This window comes from Astatotilapia calliptera, chromosome 3, assembly GCF_964374335.1.
Source record: "Astatotilapia calliptera chromosome 3, fAstCal68.1, whole genome shotgun sequence".
Taxonomy (NCBI): domain Eukaryota; kingdom Metazoa; phylum Chordata; class Actinopteri; order Cichliformes; family Cichlidae; genus Astatotilapia; species Astatotilapia calliptera.
In genome coordinates, this window is record NC_137424.1 from 53,197,441 (window position 1) to 53,217,030 (window position 19,590).

Genomic DNA, 19,590 nt, shown 5'->3' on the forward strand with positions numbered 1-19,590 from the left:
TAGGTTTAAATCTGGGACTCTCCACCATTTGACCTTAGAACTGAAGAAGCTTCTCGGATGAGAGGTGAAACGTCTTCAAGCAACTTAAAGAAGTCCAGACGCTTTTCTTTGCGAGCTCCTTTGACTACGATGACCTGGATGACTGAGAACCTTCACAGACAAAAAACAACTTGTGTGTTAATCTCTTAAAAAGATTTTTATGTTCAATAAATAAAAAAAAAGATTTACATTAATCAATAATACTGTTAAACTGAAGCCAAAGTCACCACCACCACCAGCCCTAGCTGTGTCTGTGCATTTTTTTCCAGTGACTACATATTTTCTATTCCAAAAAGAAAGGAAAAAGAAAGGGGACTTTTCGTATCTTTGTTTGCTTTTTAATCCCATTTCCACTCCCAGCCCTCACACCAAGATGGATGTGGTAACTTTATGCAGCAAATATGTTATTACAAGTCTACAAAGAATTTCCGCTCTAACTCACTGAACAAAACTTAGACCTCCTCCTTCCGCTCAGTTTATATTTAAGGAAGTCAGTCCAGGTCCCCACTAGCTGTCTTGGGTCTTCTGCTGTATAAATCTGTAACAACACCAGTTCAGCTGGTTTTCAGAAAACAAGGGGTGGTAAGAATTTTTTCATTTTTCATCTTTATCAATCTTTCAATATTTATTTTAGGTGATTGTAGTCAGTTTTTGTGTACAATTTATATTAGTATATAAAAATACTCTGTTTGAAAGTCCTGTCTGCATGTGTGGACACATTCTGTTATGGTGGTAGGGTATTTATGTATCCGAGTTTAGGAGTTTCAGTGAATCTCAGTTTTTAATCTTACTTATGCACTATGTATTTAGTAGTTTTGACTATTTTTTAAATATTTTCTGGAACTACATTATAACAAAAACAAAATAATACTCATAATATTGTGACAGTATGTGTGGACACATTCTGTCATGGCCTCAGCGTATTTGTGTATCTGAGTTTTTATCAAAATTTTGTTTCAGTTCAAACCTCTGTGGTATGTAATTGTAACTTTTAGTACCAAGAAAGTTTGTGTGACTCTATGTTAATAGAGTTCATTATTAGGGTTTAAGGAAGTCAGTTCAGGGTTAATTAATAGGCTAGTGTCTACATGATGGTTAGAACTGAGCTCCCTACAGCTGAATAGACAAAAGCTGTACCCATAAAATGGGTATCAAAGAGTTTTTTTAAATTTATTTTTGTATCAGTGATGGTGGCAAGACTGTTCATGCTGTATGATCCCTGTTCAAAAGGTTTTTTCAGTGAATCACAGAAAATCAGTCCAGCTTAAAAGCTCTGCTTATTTTACCACAACAATTATGGTGATGAGAAATGGGATTTCTCACATGAGCTTCTTCTCTGCTTTTGTTTTAATCCAGGAAAACCTGTGCCGGTGCAGGGAGTCTGAAAGAGTGCTTAGAGTCACTACTATAATCTTAATTGATAAAGAATCCAGTGTGGAGAGCAGGTGAGACCAACTTGACTTTTTTTTATTGCACTATCAGTTTTTTAAAGACAAATAATTTATTTTAAGATATTTTAAATTGCTCTGTGTTTGGTAAGAGGGTCTGCCATTCAAAGAAACAGTTCTTAAAAATAGTTGTTTTTGGCTCATCACCTGAGGGCAGATGCAGGATGACAGCTTTGTGGGTTACGTAAGTGGCAACCTATTGGAGATGAATTCACAAATAAATATCGGTTATCACTGATAATCTAGAGATAAAGGTGGATACTACCTGGAACTAAAATCCAAGGCAGAAAATCTGGTTCAAATTAAGTAAAATCAAACTAGTCCAAATGAAAGAAAAAAAAGCAAGAAAGAAGTTTATTCCATTTGATGGAAGTTTTCCCTTCTAGCAAACAAGATGCAGTTGTAGTGGGCAAAACCTTATTGCAAGAAATCATCTGAAGACAGGGAATTTCAGGCAAGCTCAGTAGTGATACTGAAGCAGCTTTTGCCACCACATCTTTTAAAAAAGTGATTAGATAGACATCAGACATCACTGTGCTAGAACTGGGAAGTATAAAGAGAGAATGCTTCTGTAGAGACTAAACCAAGTAAATGTTGTTCAGAAAGAGGACTCAGCGAGCTAAGAGCCTTTCCTCTAGTGTTAATGCACATGAGAACTAGTGTAAAAGTTACCATGGTCTCAGCCCTTTTAAGTTTGGGTAGCCAGCAAATATGGGGATAAGGCCCCCAGGAAACCCTCTTTGAACCACAGAACAATGTGAAGAAGAAAAGTTGTGCTATTGTGTAACTGTCATCTCCTCTGTCCTCTCTCCAGAGCAGGTTAAAACAGTCCTTCCACAACCAGCCCAAACAAACCTACACTCTCAGCCCAGCATACTGTGTCCTGATCGGAACTATCCAGGAACTACTGATAACACAGACAGCAGTTAAGGTCAAAGGTAATCCCACTTGGCAGTTGGATTTCTCAATGACAGTAATAACCCATAGGGTTGAAAAATTTCCACATTGATGTTGAGAAAGACAACAAATGTGTACAATTTACTCTGCCCTTTCAACCTACAGCTTTGTTGGAATGATGAAAACGTGCCCTCCGTCAACTAGAGTGAGCCTTCCTCCTAAGTCACATACAGATCACAAACAAGGGATGGAATGCAGGCAATTGTTTAAGCGATTAGGATGCTGTTGCTTGAGTGGTTCAGCATGTTTTCTGATTGCAGTGGCTATTTGTTTGATCTGTCTGGTCATTTTTACACGTGATAAACACTCACATGACTTTCCAAACATTGCAGATACAGGAAAGGCTTGTAAAACTTGTTCAAGGCATTCCCTTTCAAAGAGTTCCAACCCCTTCTCTAGTCCTGATGTTATCAAAAATAACTTGTGGCTACAGTACGCAAATTTCACAGTCACTTCACTAACAAATTACTCATGCACATTCTGTATGGCAGCTAGACCGCTTATTATGGTGACACCGGTTCCTGACACCTCAGAAACCTGTGCATCAGATCCTCATTTCTCTAGTAACAATAGCAATTATATCTGTAAGTTCCTCTGTGATATATATTATACAAATTCTAAACCATCATCCAAAATGTCCAAATTTTGTGGTCATTTCATTCCATCAACAGATTTCATTAAGCCTCCAATACTCTTTGAACCACCACAGAATGTATTTATACCGTCCGAGCTAAATGTAACTGATTGTTTTATCTCTTCCTACGGCACCACTGATGTGGGCACAGTAAATGCCAGTTGTAAATACCTCTGGGATGTTCGCAACCACTATAGCAGCAGTGATGGTGCGCTGTTATATAAGACTAATTACGAAACTACAGTAAAAATTACAAAAGACTGCAAGACCTGCAGACGCTCTGAGTTGGTAGCAAAGCGCCCATTTGTCACTTCGTTGCAAAATCCAGATCAAATAGCAGTTGGTGTATGGTGGCTGTGTGGAAACGGACGGCTGCGATCCGTCTTACCTCAAAATTGGAAAGGCACTTGCATCAGAGTTAAATTAATACAAGAAACCATGATTTATCCACACGTTCAATCGCAGGCAATACCCCTTCACAGCAGGTTTAAACGTTCCACTCACATCTTTGAGGATGACTCTAAAGTGTATATAGACTCCATAGGTGTCCCTCGAGGGGTCCCTGATCAGTATAAAGCACGTAATGAAATTGCTGCTGGATTTACATCATGGATTCCATATGGATCTGTGATAGAAACCAACAAAAACACAGCATGGATAAATTATATCTATTACAACCAGCAGAGATTTGTTAATTTCACTACACATGCACTCAAAGCTCTAGGAGAACAAATGCATGCAACTAGTCTCATGACATGGCAGAACAGAATTGCGCTTGACATGTTGTTAGCTGAAAAGGGCGGCGTGTGTGTGATTTTCGGTGATGCGTGTTGTACCTTCATCCCTAATAACACTGCTGCTGATGGCTCTTTTACAGTAGCACTCAACAAATTGGAAAAATTGGCTGATGAACTTAAAGAGAATGCCGGCACAGAAATATCAATTTTTAAATGGTTTGAGAGCATTTTCGGGAAAGGGAAAGCCTTGCTATTGTCACTCATGACGGGTGTCATTGTAGCTTTAGCTCTCTTAACACTGTGTGGATGCTGTGTCATCCCCTGTGTTAGAGACCTGACTGTAAGAACCCTTTGCAAATCTGTATAAACAACAGGTTGATACAGAATGAATGAATGATTTAATTTCATTGTTTTATGATACGTTTATGTAAACCCTAGCTGTGTAAGCAGTTTTTATGGATTTTTTTTTTATTGCTATTAATTTTCTATTATTATTTTACTATTATATTACTATTATTGTTCATCATTATTCCTATTATCTCTACTACATACACATTTTATCTCATAAGAGTGATTAAAAATAATCAAAAGGTTGCAAATGATGACAATGTGATGAAAAATTTGTATTTTACTCAATTCATCAAAGCTCTGTGTACTACACATATGTAGTTATACCTGTCTTATACAAGGAACATTTATGCAAAAATGTAAAAAAAAAAAATGTATCTATACTTCATTAGCATGTGCAAAGTTCTTTCAATAAATCTCAGAAAATCAGTTCAGATTCCAATATTTATTAATCCACAACATCTTTATTATGTTCACCTGTGTCTTGTGTCCAATCAATCCTCCCCATTGTGCTCTGGTTCTGCACGCTTTTTGTATCAGTTTGGATTTTGGGTCTGTTTTTGCCTTTTGTGCAACGTTTTGAACGTGAGCAGAAATGTTACTAATAAACATTATAAATTCAGGATTTTCTAAATCAAACCTCAGTGACTATCACTGATGAGAATGGTACGTACCTTTAAGCAAGGTACTTACAGTCCTACTGTAATCTCTGGAAAATCTGAGCAGTAGTGATAATTAAGCAAGAAAAATTACGACAGATTATTTTGAAGTGATTCTGAATGCCTGAAAGCTTCACTGAAACATACTGTAGTCGTCGTTTTGCTGAATTTCTTAACTGATGCAGATGCAAGATACAAATTGGAGATTAACAATTCATAAGAATACAGCTTCATATAGGTGGGATTCCACCTCTACATTTTATGGTAGCTTTATATGACTCACAGTTCAAGAGGCTTACTGGGCTTAAGCCCGGGTTGTTTTTTCAGAAGCCTGGGGTCTTTTGGAGTGTAATTTGTTTCATAGTTAGATGCCTGGCTGACAACTGTATAAAACAAAAACTACACACAATATTTGAAGCACATAGTGCACGACTGTGTGTAAATCCCCCCTAATGTTGCTGCCTGCCACTGCACTGTTGGAGAAATGCAGCCAGGCAGACAGAGGAGAACTGAAGTTTGAGCAGGTACCAAAGTAGATCATTCGTACTGTGCAAATAATGTAAATATGACGGTGTATCACGAAAGATTGATATCAAACTGATCACTTGACCCATATTACGTTACTTGCTCTTCAAGGGAATCAACAAATGGTGAAATGAAAAGCCGAACAACAAAAATGCTGTTTCAGTCTTAGCTTACATGTGTGTTTATTTCATATTTTCAGTTGTTTCCCTCCACCGCTAAATAAATCGGTTTCAGTAATGCACTGATATACAAGAATGGACATAAGGGGCTTCTTTCAAAGAAAAACTCTGGTAGTATTTTATATATTATGCTTTGTATGTTGTTCAGTACATTTCTATGCAAAACAAGAGGAACTTCAATACACAGCAGTATATTCACAGTTGAAACCAGATATTTACATACACTTTATGGAAAACACAAGAACATTTTTTACTGTAAAACATCAATTTAGAGTAAACTTGTTTTGTTTTGGATAAATAAATATTGAAATATCTTTTGAATTAGTTAAATGTCAGAATAAAGAGAGACAGAGCTTCTATTTTAATCACTTTCATCAAATTTAGGAGTACATGTACACTAAGTTTATTGTTAATTAATAAGAAAACTGCAGACGATTCCATTCTGAGCTGAAGAAGCTTCTGATTGGTTAGTAGAGTCCATGTGAGTAAATTGGTGGCACAGCTGTGGATGCATATAAGGCAAAACACAGAGCCTGTTTCTGTGACATGGGAAAATCAAGAGATGTCAACCAAAACACCAGGAAAAGAATTGTGGAGCTCCATAAGTGTGGCTCAATTTTGAATACATTTACATACATATACATTTGGTGCCATTTACAATTAAGAAATACATATGAGCGGGTGGAGGGAGGTTTTGGAGTCTTCTCACACCCCCGTTCTCTGCGACCTGCTGGAGCGGGGGGCTAGGAGGAGGAGTTGGCTATCCGACTGGGGTCTGGAGTGTGGGGCCTCCCTGCTGCTGCGGAGTCGGGGCGGTCTGCTTCTCCCCACCACAGGGAAAAAAGGGTAACACCACCTGGGTCTGGGTGCACTTCCCCCCTCCAGGGGCAAGGGTACCTAGACCCGGTTCTTAGAGTACGCTTGGGGAGTGTGATTGTGTGTACAGCGTCTCTTTATGTCTGTCTCCATGTTGGTTGAGTGTGGAGTAAGTGCATATGAGAGCATGAGGGTGGGAATGGATGTTTGTATCTGTGTGTGCCTGTATGTCTGTGTCTATATGTCAGGTCGGGTATCAGACGCCACCTCTCTGGGGACATCTCAGGCCATCCAAGGGTGCGTTGGTGGTTCTTTGTGTCCGGGGGTGGGCGCCCAGGTACACACCGGCTCACTCCTTGGCGGCCGCTTATCGGGGCCTGGAGCCTGGGGCTCGCTTGGGCCACTTCGGGGGTGGGGTGCCCTCGGCCTCTCGGCCTGGGGCTCGGTCACTCAGGCACAGCTGGCGGCTGGCGGAGCTCACGGGCGCGTCACTGCAACCCCCCTGGCTTCTGCTCCGCGGCTGCTGAGTGACCCCTCATCTGGGACTCTCCTCAGCTCCTTCTGGGACAGTGGCGCGGCTGCCCCTCTGTTGGTCTTCCTTGGTCTCTTGTGTTCTGAGGGTCTCTGGGTGTCTGGAGCCTGGATCTCCTCCATACCTGCTTCATGCCCTGGAGGATGCGGCTGTGGCCCCCCCACACCCTCTAGCAGATCATTACATGAAGGAACCTTTTAAAAAAACAAGCGCGTCCATGCTCACAGGTGTACGCACGGGTGCTCACAGACACAAACTACACCCTTTTTGGCTCCTACCTCAAAACACACTGTTCGCTGTCGATCTTATGTGCTGCACAATAATGCATCCGGGCATCTGATTCTATTCATTCTTTTAAATCACAGCTTAAAACATATCTTTTTAAACTTGCCTTCTCCACCTTTTAATTGCTGGTTTGTTTGTTTGTTTGTTTGTTTGTTTGGTTGCTGTGACCTATTGACCTCTTGTATTAATTCCCTCCTATCTTTCTATTGGTGTCTTTTATTATGGTGGTACAGCTTTTATCTTGCTATTACCCATGTGCTGTAGTCATTCTTATTGGTAGCTTTTATCTATGAACATAACTCGTTATTTTTTATTTTTTTTTATCCGTTATCAATGTTTGAACCTTTTATTGTTTTATGTAAAGCACTTTGGTATGCCCAAGGCTTTTAAATGTGCTCTATAAATAAAGATTGTTGTTGTTGTTGTTGTTTAATATTTAGTATTTACTGTTATATTTCCATATATCATCATGATGTTTTTTATTGTATTGCTCTCGTTTTCTTCTGCTTGTTTTCTTTCTCAACAGGTGATCCAGATGATTGATATATGTATTCTTTTTTTTAGGTCTGCTTATTTAGTTGGTTTTTGTTTTGTTTTTTTTTGCCCTTTGTCCCCATCCCTCTTCTCCGGTGTTTTTTCCCCCTCTTCCTTTCTCCCTTTTCTTTTCCTCATTCAAGTCTGTCCTGTATCTAGCAAGTGAAAATAAAAAAAAAATAAAATAAAATAAACAATAAAAGGTGAATCAAATAGACCATTACGGCAAGGCTGTGATGGTCAATTTGGTAAAGTAAATCCGTTGGGCATCTTTCCTCGCCTTTAGACAATAATTCTGATGGCAAAAGAGCCAAACGGGACAGGCAAAAAAACAAAAAACAAAAAACAAAAAAACAATTAAGAAATACAGATAGTTTCTCTCTTTGCTCTTAAAGTTAACAAATATGTTTTTATACTTATCAATCTAAAAAAATAAACATTTAGTCTGATTTGTTACAATTAAAAGTTTAAATTAAATTAAAAAAATTTATCTGAAGAGTATGTAAATATCTGGTTTCAACTGTATATTTGATGATGTTGGTGTTTGGCTTGATTGTCAGCACAAAGAGGGAGAGGGAGGAATAGAGATGGAACAAGAGCAGGTGAGACACACATGTTAGTCAAATGGTTGTTTACCAAAAGTATCACCGTATCATAGGTACTCATGTATCTCGTACCTAGTGTTTCTTTTTAGGTTTGCTATTTTTCAAATTCCATATTTATTAAATTATGCAGGCTTGTTTGCACAACAAGGCTAAATAAGTATATAAACTTTTCTCAGTCTAAATAGTGTACTTTGGTAGAATTAAAAAACAAGTGTAGTGCAGGTCTTTGATGATTTTTAGTGCTACTATCATCTAGTTCTGATTCTGGTTCTGTCTTGGTTAAGTCCTCAGTAGTCCTGATTTTGAACTGTTGTAGTCCTGTTTTAATTCCGGATCAGTTCTGGGTCTGGTTGAATTGGGGTTTAGTCCTCGTGTCTTGATGCAGCCCTGACTTTGTTCTGCCTTGCTGCTTAATTAAAAAACTAGTTTAAGGTGTCCTGTACATGTGATATATATTTTTCCCTATATGAAGTCATTCTTTTTTGAACAAAACTCAAAACAGAGCCTATTAATCTTTCAGTCATTTCTAACCCCCCATAAACATGCTGTTTTTTGAGGCACAAAACAGCATGTGCATCAAAATAAACAATTTCCAGCAGTGCAATTCGAGTTCTAAGCATCCCAGAAACTATTCAGAAAAGCATAAATTCAAACATGACTTATGGTCCATTTGATTCACCTTTTATTGTTTATTTTATATTCACTTGCTGAATACGGGACAGACTTGACTGGGGGAAGAAGGGGAGAAAGAAAGAGGGAAAGAGAAACAACTGAGAAGAGGGACGGGGGAGAAGGGCAAAAAACAAAAACCAACAGAATGAGCAGAAAAAAAAAGAAGAAAAAAAAATGCATATATCGATCACCTGGATCACCTGTTGAGAAAGAAAAAAGAAAACAAGCAGAAGAGAACAAGAGTAATAGAATAAACAACATCACAATGATATATGGGAATATGACAGTAAATACTAAATGTTAAACATGTGTGAATGTGTGTGTGTGAATGGGTGAATGACTGAATGTAGTGTGAAGCGCTTTGGGGTCCTTAGGGACTAGTAAAGCATTTACATTTAAACATTATTGTGCAGCACATAAGATCAACAGAACACAGTGTGCTTTGAGGTAGGAGCCAAAAGGGGTGTAGTTTGTGGGTGTGATCACCCGTGTGTACACCTGTGAATGAGACCACATGACCCGGGGACCAATCAGCAGCCGTCAGCTCATCCACTCAGGGACCTACAAAGACTTAAAGACACAGACAAAGAAACAGCCAACAAAACAGATTATGGCCAGGGCCATAACAAGCACGTTGTCATGTTGATGGAAACATCGGGTCGGTTGGGCGCTCGGTGCTTTGCTCGTGGAGTAAAAGAGCCAAGCATTGTACCTTGAGATAAGCATAAGTATTATAGTTGTTTTGATAAAACAGTCATAGTACATTATATGGATTGCATGGATTTTATGCAATAATACTGAAGAGAATCATTACACACAGCCTTCAGAAACTATCATGTAATTTGCAACCAACACATTTTACAACTTGAATCACTTCAGTGAACATAAAGCTCTTATTTACACACCTGTCTATAAATTCCTCAGTAATATTGTACGAAACCCAAAAAGAACCTTTCTATGTGAAAAATATTTCCTTAACCCGTTTCTAATTATGCCATTTTAAGAGTCATCAGTCTGTTCATATTTTTTATGCATGCTGTGGATCCAGCTGTATAAATAATGTGTAACTTACTCTGAAAAAAGAACTAAAAATGAATTTACTTAACCTAAAAGAAAGAACACAACTAAAAAAAGGGAGTAAAAGTAGACATTTTTCACTGGCAGCTTGACCTCATTAATGCCCGTGGCTTTTCTAGCCAAGTTTTTTTTCCTTCTTTTTTAAATCTAAACCTTTGTCAAAAAAGTCTCACGAAACATCTTGTCAGCTGTGAAGCTCTTTTATACAGTAACACACCACTTATGACTTAGCATTTTATGTTTTGTTGAGCTGTATGTCCAGATTTTGCTCTTCTGCACCCTCTGGTGGTGAAGTATAGAGGGTTCAGTTGTTTGCAGGTTGGATCTCCACCCGGCCACTTTATGCTGGCACACATGGTGTCTGCATGCCGCAGCTCGTGGAGAAAATATCGTTCAAAAAGAAGAAATAAGTGAGAAAGAAGGCCATAAAGGCCCCTCTTGGATGTCAGCTCACGAGGTTTGTGTATTTTAAATGTTTTATTTTCTGTATTTAAGGACTTTTGATTGATTGACACTAAGTACAAGAGTGCATTTTGATGTTTTGTTTTATTGTTTTTGAGTAGCTCTCACGGGTTGTCAAGACCAGAATGAAGCCTGTTTTATAACTCTACCCTCAAGTGTTGTGTGCCCAATCATTAACAAAAGTGAGTAATGACTCATACGTACTAATAAACAAATCTAAATAACTCTGAAATTTCTGGTGTTCTTTGTATAACTGCTAAATCTAAAATTCAGAATAACAGTCACAAGTTTTATTTACAAAAACACCATGTTGAGCTATATTAAGTGCAGGAGCAAGAGAAGGAAGGGAAAAACACACTCCACTCTTCAGACACTCAGGCTCACGATCTCTCTCCACACCACCCTGCCAGACTTCAGGGAAACGGTTCAGGAAACAGGGACCGGTCAAGGGAATCTATTTAATCTCAATCAGAATGGACTAGAACATCCACTCTCTGGTGAGTCCCTTGCATATTTTTAAACCCAGCCCCCTCCCCAAAATCTAATCCTGTGTGTAAATATATCTGGAAGCATCTCAATTGCTTTGGACTCTCTTGTGTAGGCTTTGCGTAAAAACACGTAGAACTTGAACACACTCCATCACACCCTTTATGGTCTATACCCACATACTGAAAAAAACTGATGCCTGAGGATTCGTCAAGCTCCACATTAACAGGCAGCTATAAATAACTTATACACAAACAACACCAGCCGTCTCTTTTTAATTGCTTAAGCTAAAATTATACTTTGGAGGTGTGCTCGTAAGCAAACCTAGATGACCAGCTGAGTTATCATCTTGCTGAAATTTTTTTTTTTTTATTATTTATAATGTTTATAATCTTTAAAATAAACCTTAATTATGTCTAAGGGAAAACAAACATAATTTTAACAATAATTAGTGTTCTACAAGTATTATAGCCATTGTAATTATACACATGTGGGATATAAACCATTCATATTTGTCATGACTATGTGCAGGCAGGAAGGAAAAGGATCCAATATGCAGACTCACAGAGGCAGAACTCAAAAACCACAGCTTTATTGCTGGCAAAAGACAAAACAAAACTGAAACTGGGACAGCTAGAAACTGTGGACGAAAACAGAGCACACAGGCAAGTATGAGGGACAACGTGACAACGAGCAGGGACACACGCAGACACTAAATACAGAAGAGGAACAGGGCAAAGAGCAGACACCTGGGAAACACGGCTGACACTAATCACACAGACTAGATGGGGGAGAGCAAACAGAACATCACGCACACAGACCGAAGACTATCAAAGTAAAACCGTAAGTACACTGAATTTTACAGACTCAGACCCACAAGTAGACACTACGACAACACGGACATGACAACAGAGGGAACAAAGACACGTGGGACCAGGGTAAGCACAGGACAGAGGGGCTAAAAATACAAACAGAAACCAAAATCACAGGAAACTCAAGATACTGGATCAAAATGACCCCGAAATGTGACAATATTACCATAATCCATTTATGGCTACACACATTTTGACTGGTGTAAAAGTGGTCAAATCAAAAAAGGTTTAGCTTGAACTGAGAAACATAATGTTTCCTTGTTTCTTTTTATTTTGTTTCTTCTGTTGGAAATTGTTTTGGAGTACTTTAAATAGGCCATGCAGAAGCTGAAGGTTTAACATTTTGAATGTACACTTAATTAAGTCATGTTCATAACAATTAATGGTATAACAAAAGTCCATCCAGAAGACTGTAGCACTTACAAAAAAGCATAATGTTTATGCTTGCAATATAACCTTTAGTTTAAAGTCTGCCTTGCGGACCAGTCCTTGTAATATTTTTGTGTTTATTTGTGTGCGTGTGTGTTTTCATTTTTGTTTTTTTACATTTTGATAAGATTTTTATTTAATTTACAGTAAAATAACTCTTCTCCAAAGTTGTTGCTTTTCATGAGCTTGTTTTGTTTTAAAAGAACTGCAGCTTGAGCTGTGGTCAGTTTTACTGTGGGAAATGATGCATGTGGAAATCTGTCGTCGAGTTCTGATAAAATCTACTCAGCACCTCCACTGTGATACACATGGATACAAAAATTACTTTTTTTTTTTTTTTTTTTTACAAAAACATCTTTGTACTTTCTTTGTTTGGGTGATTGGAAATCAAAATGAAATCAAAAAGAAATTACAAAGAAAGACAGTTTTCATTTTCACTTTGCATTATATATTTCTACAATTAAGCGTGGAACTGGCATGGTCTAAGGGTATTTATGTCTCTAAAGTTAATCGTCTCAGTTTGTGTCATGGACCCTGAGTCCTCAACACTTTCTATCTCTCTTTTTTGTTATTGTTATGGTCTCAAAGTTTTGGTTTTAAATTTGACTCCTTGTGATGTAACTGGTTTGTAAAAAAAAGATTTCTGTTGTGTCCCATTTACAGTTTTGGTTCATGTTTTTATTCTGATTCTAGCATGTCGAGCTATAGTTTTACTGTATTTTTCATATGTCGTGTCCATCAGCTTTAATAAGCAGACATATGACCTAAATGTACATTACATAACACATGCATAAAAATAGTTTCAGTGTATTTGACCTCTTGTTCTTTATTCTGACACAGTTTCTGTTTTGAGTTTCTCACATGCTTAGTTCACTCTGTAATTTCTCTGTCTGTTCCCACATCTCTGATGTCACTGTTTCATCTGGTCTCTTTTGAGTATTTTTCCCTAAGTTACTTTCTGCTTTGCTTTGAAATTCAGTTTTCTTACTTTTTACTGTTTGTTCTCATCTTTGTCTTGTTCCTAATCAACTCTCCAAGTGTATTTTTATGATCTACATCTGTTTTCATTTGTTTGGATTTTGGGTCACCATTTAATTTGCAGAAAGATTTGAACATGAGCAGAAAATCTATAAAATTCTACATAAAATTATCTATAAAAGTGCTGCGGTTTAGAAATGAAAACATATGGATGTTTAAGCAGGTTACTTACAGACCTACTCTCATGTTTGGAACCAGGCAAAAAACAGAAAGGAAATCGCTGCTAAATGTGTGCTGTCTTCTGTCAAGACACCCGTACCTCCTCATGCCACATTCAGGTTTCCACCTCTGTGTTTTTATTGTCAGACTATACTAACGTAGTTTTATATGCTCTCCACCAGGAACCACTTTTTCTTTTTTCTTGTATTGAGATATTTTGATATATTTTTGAAAAATATCTTTTATATATATTGACATTAAAATAACAAGTTTAGTTAATCAACCATATACTATTTCTTTTGATTTTGATTTTATAAAAATGTGTTATTACAGTAACAAAGTTGCTTGACATAAAATGCTAAGTCATAACTTCTACCTTCCTTTAGCATGTCCAGAAGTCCAGCTTTTTGTGCGATGGTTAGCATCTTCCTCTGCCTTTTGGGTGCTACTGCAGGTGCCTTTGACGGTGCAAATCGCTTGGTCGACATTGTTGTGTTTGTTTGGGAGAAAACTTACAAGTATACAGCACAGCACGTCAGAGTCACACTGCTAGAGATCGAAGATTTATGTAAATTTGACAAGCTGAACGCATTCTGTACTGTGCAGGAGACACAGCAAGGAGGAGATTGATTAACAATGGTCTACAGCCAATTAGGACGCGGAACACAATGCGTTGTAAAAAGAAAAAAGCGTGCAAATTTGCACACAAAAACTCTGCAAAACAGCGAAGCCGAGAAAGGTGAAGCGCGTTATAGCAAGGGACAATTTATTTTGAGCCTGTCTTGTTCTTCAGCTTTAGTAAGCAAAACCATCTGATCTGAAAAGACTGTTGTTCCAAATACATTAGATTTGCCAAGAGGCACTCTATAAACTCTCTATGGGCCCAACTTGTTATCTTTTTTTGTTTTCGTTTATTTATTTATTCCGATTAATAGTTAATAACCATGTATTTTGTAACCATATTAACACTGCAGCTTACAGAGAGTTATGATAAAAACTGTGGAGGAAGTCAGGAGTGGCAGGGAACTATGTGAGAGTGGTGCGGGATATGCATGAGGGATGAAATTCAGTAGAAATAAAACAGAATACGTGTCTGTGAATGACAGGGACATGGGTGCAACAGTGAAGATACAAGGAGCAGAGCTAGTGAAGGTAAACAGTCTACAAGCAAGATGAAGAAGACGATGAAGGCAAGGTGGAGTGGATGGAGAAGGAGGCAGCATGACTGGAAAGGCTTATAAAATGTTAATGAGGCCAGGGCAAACAGAGAGTTGCTGCAACGGAGGATAGGGTGAGATGAAAAAAGACGATCTGCACTGGCAACCCCTAAATGGAGCAGCTAAAGGAAAATAATTGTTTCCCTTTAAGAGTAATATTTTAGAATTGTTTTGTTATTTTCCTCTGAACAGATGATCAAGTGTTTGGCGATGTCATTACCGAAGCATCTCCTGCCCCTTGCTGCTCTCCTCCTTCTGTCCATCTTTCCCACTGAAACTAAAGTGGTGGCATCAGTGGAAGACTGTAATGAGTTTTTTCTTCAGCAAACTCCACCACACATCCCAGGAATTTTGGAGGGAGGGATCATCCTGGACCAAAACAGATACAAACTGATTCGCCAGACTTTAAATAACACCAGAACATTTGTGACGCTGTACGACACCCAGAACAAGATTCCAGTTTTTTCTGCTGCAAAGTACAGAGGGGGAGCTGGAGGCAAGAGGCCCAAGAATAAATGGATGATCGAACCACAGGTATCAGTAGCAATAACACATAATAGTTACCAGTAAAACTAACAATTAATTTTAGACTAAAATAAAATATTATGAGAGTGTAGTCCTACTTACATGCTATAATTGTAGCTAATCAGGAATCTACAGATATTTTCCATTACATTGTGGTATTCAGAATTGTTCAATGTATTTTCCTAAAGACGTCCTTAATCCTACATTAAATGAGTTTGGCTAAAATTAGCTTAAATTGTGTCAATCCAAGTTTGCTCAGTAAATGAAAACAATCATTATCAGCCAGAAATTATCCGAGGTTTAAGTCCTCTTTTCTTTTCTTTAAATGAAAAAATATTAACTGCGCAGTTAATTTATTTATCAGTAACCATACATTCATCACTATTTTATCCTTTTTACATTTTGACAGCTTGAAAACATACGAGACAAAGGCATTATGAGAAAATCAAACAAAAACATCATCTACAACTACCAGGCTGGAAATGAAGATTTCAAAAACAACCAAGGGTTTGACAGAGGACATTTATTCCCAAACTCATACGGATCCACTCTTATTGAAAAAAGGTCGACTTTTACACTGACTAACATTGTTCCACAAATAGGTCATTTCAACCAGGGAAGCTGGAATAGAATGGAAAACTGTGTCAAATGTGTTTTGAATGAATATTGCCTTAACAACAATGAAAAAATAGAAGGCTTTGTAGTTACTGGAGCACTGCCCAGCAACAATAGTCTCAATAACAAGATCAATATTCCTTCAGTGCTCTGGTCAGCATTCTGCTGCTACAGTCACAGGCAGAACAGCTGGCTGGCAAGTGCACACTGGGGCGAGAATGTGGCCGATGGCCCTAAATACCTGCAGACACAGACCTTAACAGAACTCCACAGAACCCTGGGAAGTGAACCATTTCCTCAAACACAATGTCCTCTTCACACCACTGCCACTCACTTGTACTCAGACCTCTCCTCTAACTGCAATTGCTCACCCACATCAAGTACATCTTCTCCTACAACCACTGCTATCCCTTGAAGTCCAATATCTGTGTCTTCCACTAACGCAGCAGCCCCTCCCAGTGCCAGTACTGGTCTTTCACACTTCTAGTCCTGCATCTGACCATATTACTACCACAGTGTCCCACATCTACTACCAAATATTATACCAATACCATAAAAGCAATTATTCATAAAAAAGCAATTCTTTGCCCTCAATGAATGAGAAGCAGTACATCTGGGTGAAATACAACTGAAATGTATAAAAACTAGCTTATTTATTCAAATAAAAAATCATTAAGGAAAATATGCTCAGTATAAATGAATGTACAACAATCCAGTAAATGTCATTTGATTAAATTCCATTAAATTTAATTGTACTTATGTGACAAGGTTTCATGGGAAATATATTAAACAAAATTACTGTTATAGCAAGTAATTTTCACTCATTGGTACTTGATTCTGATGTATATTTGTCTCATCTTAATTGACAATAAGTGTAAAAATAATTGTTTTTGTGATTTGTTTTGTCTTTAAAATCTTCTGCTTATGACAATTTATTAGCAGTTCCAAACTAACTTACAGACTGTTCAAGTTTGCTTTCTCATATTTCACAATGAATGCATTAAATCTAAAAATTCAATAAAATAAAAATTATTAACCTCCATGATATTTTTTAATATTTGACATTAAATGTGACAGCAACAATGTGCATGCTGTCTGTCTGTCTTTTTGCTAACAGTCCTCAGTTTTCAAGATATCATATTTGATGTCTAACCAAAAGCAAGACACAAGTAGGCAAAGTTCTTTGTGTTACTCATGCATGAGGGAGACCGGACCGGAGCCAGATGTCGTTCTGCCCACTTGGCCTCCGTCGGACTCTCAGCCAGGTTCCCCATAACACTCCTTTTATTGTGGTTACATGAATATGCATAGGTTCATTAACATATGATGTTTAATAGGTATACATGTGGACAAAGAATACCTTGTGTGTGTGTGTGTGTGGGGGGGGGGGGGGGGGGGAGGGGGGGGTCAGTGTGTGACCCCATAAATGACTTCCCTAAACCTGCTGGTTTGGAAGTCCAGCAGTTCATCCAAACAGAAGGCACTTAGCCTAAAACTGACATAGCTACGTTTATCCTACCATAAAACAATAAGACAAGGTATGCCCTCTCCCATGCTCCCAGGATGTGGGTGTGAATGCCAGAACACTCTGGAATGCACACAAAGCCTTTGCAGACTGCTAAAGATTGTTAAGGTTCAAATATTGAGGAAGGAGAGTACAAACAACCATGGTCCAGAAGATCTTGGTCAAACAATTGATTTTAATGAATACACACGTGGGAAGACCACTCTGTACACAGACAGGGATTGATCTTCGACTTAATCAAAGCATAAACAGATTTTTATAGCATCAGGGTTTGAATTAATGATGCCCCTTCATACGTCACAGACAGAATATATACATACGTCAAATCAAAACCACAATGACTTTTAACACAGTTAAAAAGAACATTGTCTTCTATCTTCATGGCCGGTATTTCCTGTTACTGCCGGATGCTCGCTTGTCATCTTGACACCTCAGCAGTTCTGCGACAAACTGCTCTTTTTGCAACCCCAAGCAAAACATGATTAAACTTTCACCTATAAATGATTCTCTCTAACTGAGTGTGTGTGTGTCTGTGTGCTAACCACAATTGCACCCTATTTCACCTCGCCGACTAGCTCCTGACCTCTAACCAGACAGAGACCGAGACAGAAGCCACTCTCATATATGTAATAACCAAACTGAAACTATGTATATGTCAATTGTGCTATGTATATGTCAATAGGGTGCAATTGTGCTATGTATATGTCAATAGGGTGCAATTGTGCTAACCACAATTGCACCCTATTTCACCTCGCCGACTAGCTCCTGACCTCTAACCAGACAGAGACCGAGACAGAAGCCACTCTCATATATGTAAAAACCGAACTGAAACTATGTATATGTCATCTACTAAATAAATGTTTTAATCAAGAACCTCTACTAAAAGCTTAATATAAAAATGACCTGATATAAGTGTTTTGTAAGCATGTATTGCAATGTTCTAGTTTCCCTCAACATGTATCACCTGAACAGTCACGCCAGTGAAGCTTAAGACCCTTAATGAACCGAACATCAACTCAAAACAAGCACAGATATGCAATATGTATAAAATAGTTATAACTGCATCTGGAATACAAGGTTAATATGATAACCGTATGCATAAACATCTTAAGGCCATCTTAAAGCTATCTGTTACATTGTTAGAGCAATGATCATACTGCAGATTATATTATTAACGCAATGGTAATGATGATGATTCTTTAACAATAGCAGTAAAATAATTTCCCTGCTCCACAAGATCCCACATCACTACACAATCGATTATACACCTCTAAGCATATATGGTTAAATATTTCCTAATACAAATGACAATAATAAAATCTAAACCCATCAATATTCAAAATGTGTTGTGTGATCTAGATAACAGTAGCAACTGTAACTGATTTGGAGTTTGGTGAAAATCAAGTAAGGGTCACTCAAAATGTAAAAAATCATTAAAAACTTTATATTACCCACAAATATTTTATGGATTGGCTCGGGGGGACACGAGTACCTGAGCTGGCTAAGCATTTGACGTTGACCCTTATTGTTGGCACCCAAGGTCAAAGTTGATCTTGCAAAATATTTTAAAGAAAAATGTTTGAGTAATATATCATGTAAAGGGTCAAGAGGAACACTTGTTTTTCAATGCAATGCTCTACAACATTACAATGATGTCATAATGTTTCACAAAATCACACACTGCTTGAGTACATTTTAAAATCTCAAATTTTTCAGCTTGTAGAAGTCAATGATTTCAGGCAATTCTGCTCCAAAGACATTAAAAATGCATTTCTCTACAGTGTTTTATGATGACTGTTATTAGTCCATTAGTGCTTTTGTTTCTGACTGAAATAAAGGACTGAATAAAAAAGTAATTGAGAGAAATCTGACCCAAAATGTCTGATCCTAATACTAAGTTCTAGTCTTGATTTCCTTTGGCTGTGTTTGTAAAAGGAGCAAATGCACTTGACATGGGTGAGCAATTGCAGTTAGAGGAAAGGTCCGAGTACAAGTGAGTGACAGTGGTGTGAAGAGGGCATGCTCTTTGAGGAAGTGGTTCAATTCTCAGGGTTGTGGTTTTTTTTTTTGAGCCACCTCCACGGGACAAGACTCAGCAGTTCATCTGAAATAAAGGGCAAAGGTCACTCTTTCGAGGATGCCAACGTTCAGATTTTGGACAGAGAGGACAGATGGTTTGAAAGAGGAGTGAAAGAAGGCATCTATGTCCACTGTG

At 38.0% G+C, this 19,590-nt stretch overlaps 1 protein-coding gene and 1 long non-coding RNA gene across 2 annotated transcripts; both read left to right on the plus strand.

Moving 5' to 3' along the window:
• The first annotated feature begins 501 nt into the window (after positions 1 to 501).
• Positions 502 to 4,592, plus strand: LOC113012730 (uncharacterized). The gene is made up of 4 exons (XR_013906174.1): positions 502 to 621; positions 1,396 to 1,484; positions 2,302 to 2,425; positions 2,550 to 4,592. It is a non-coding gene; the product is annotated as an uncharacterized LOC113012730 (long non-coding RNA).
• Positions 4,593 to 14,630: 10,038 nt separating this feature from the next.
• Positions 14,631 to 16,861, plus strand: LOC145425474 (endonuclease domain-containing 1 protein-like). The gene is made up of 2 exons (XM_080298534.1): positions 14,631 to 15,244; positions 15,645 to 16,861. Exons 1-2 carry the CDS (start codon positions 14,903 to 14,905, stop codon positions 16,263 to 16,265), a joined length of 963 nt encoding a protein of 320 aa, XP_080154660.1. The 5' UTR covers positions 14,631 to 14,902; the 3' UTR covers positions 16,266 to 16,861.
• Positions 16,862 to 19,590: the final 2,729 nt, after the last annotated feature.

What these genes read in the sequence shown, in the direction of transcription:
- LOC145425474 (XM_080298534.1), top strand. Translation starts at nt 14,903, where the DNA reads ATGATCAAGTGTTTGGCGATGTCATTACCGAAGCATCTCCTGCCCCTT. An exon ending in AATGGATGATCGAACCACAG is followed by an intron (nt 15,245 to 15,644) that starts GTATCAGTAGCA and finishes ACATTTTGACAG; the next exon opens with CTTGAAAACATACGAGACAA.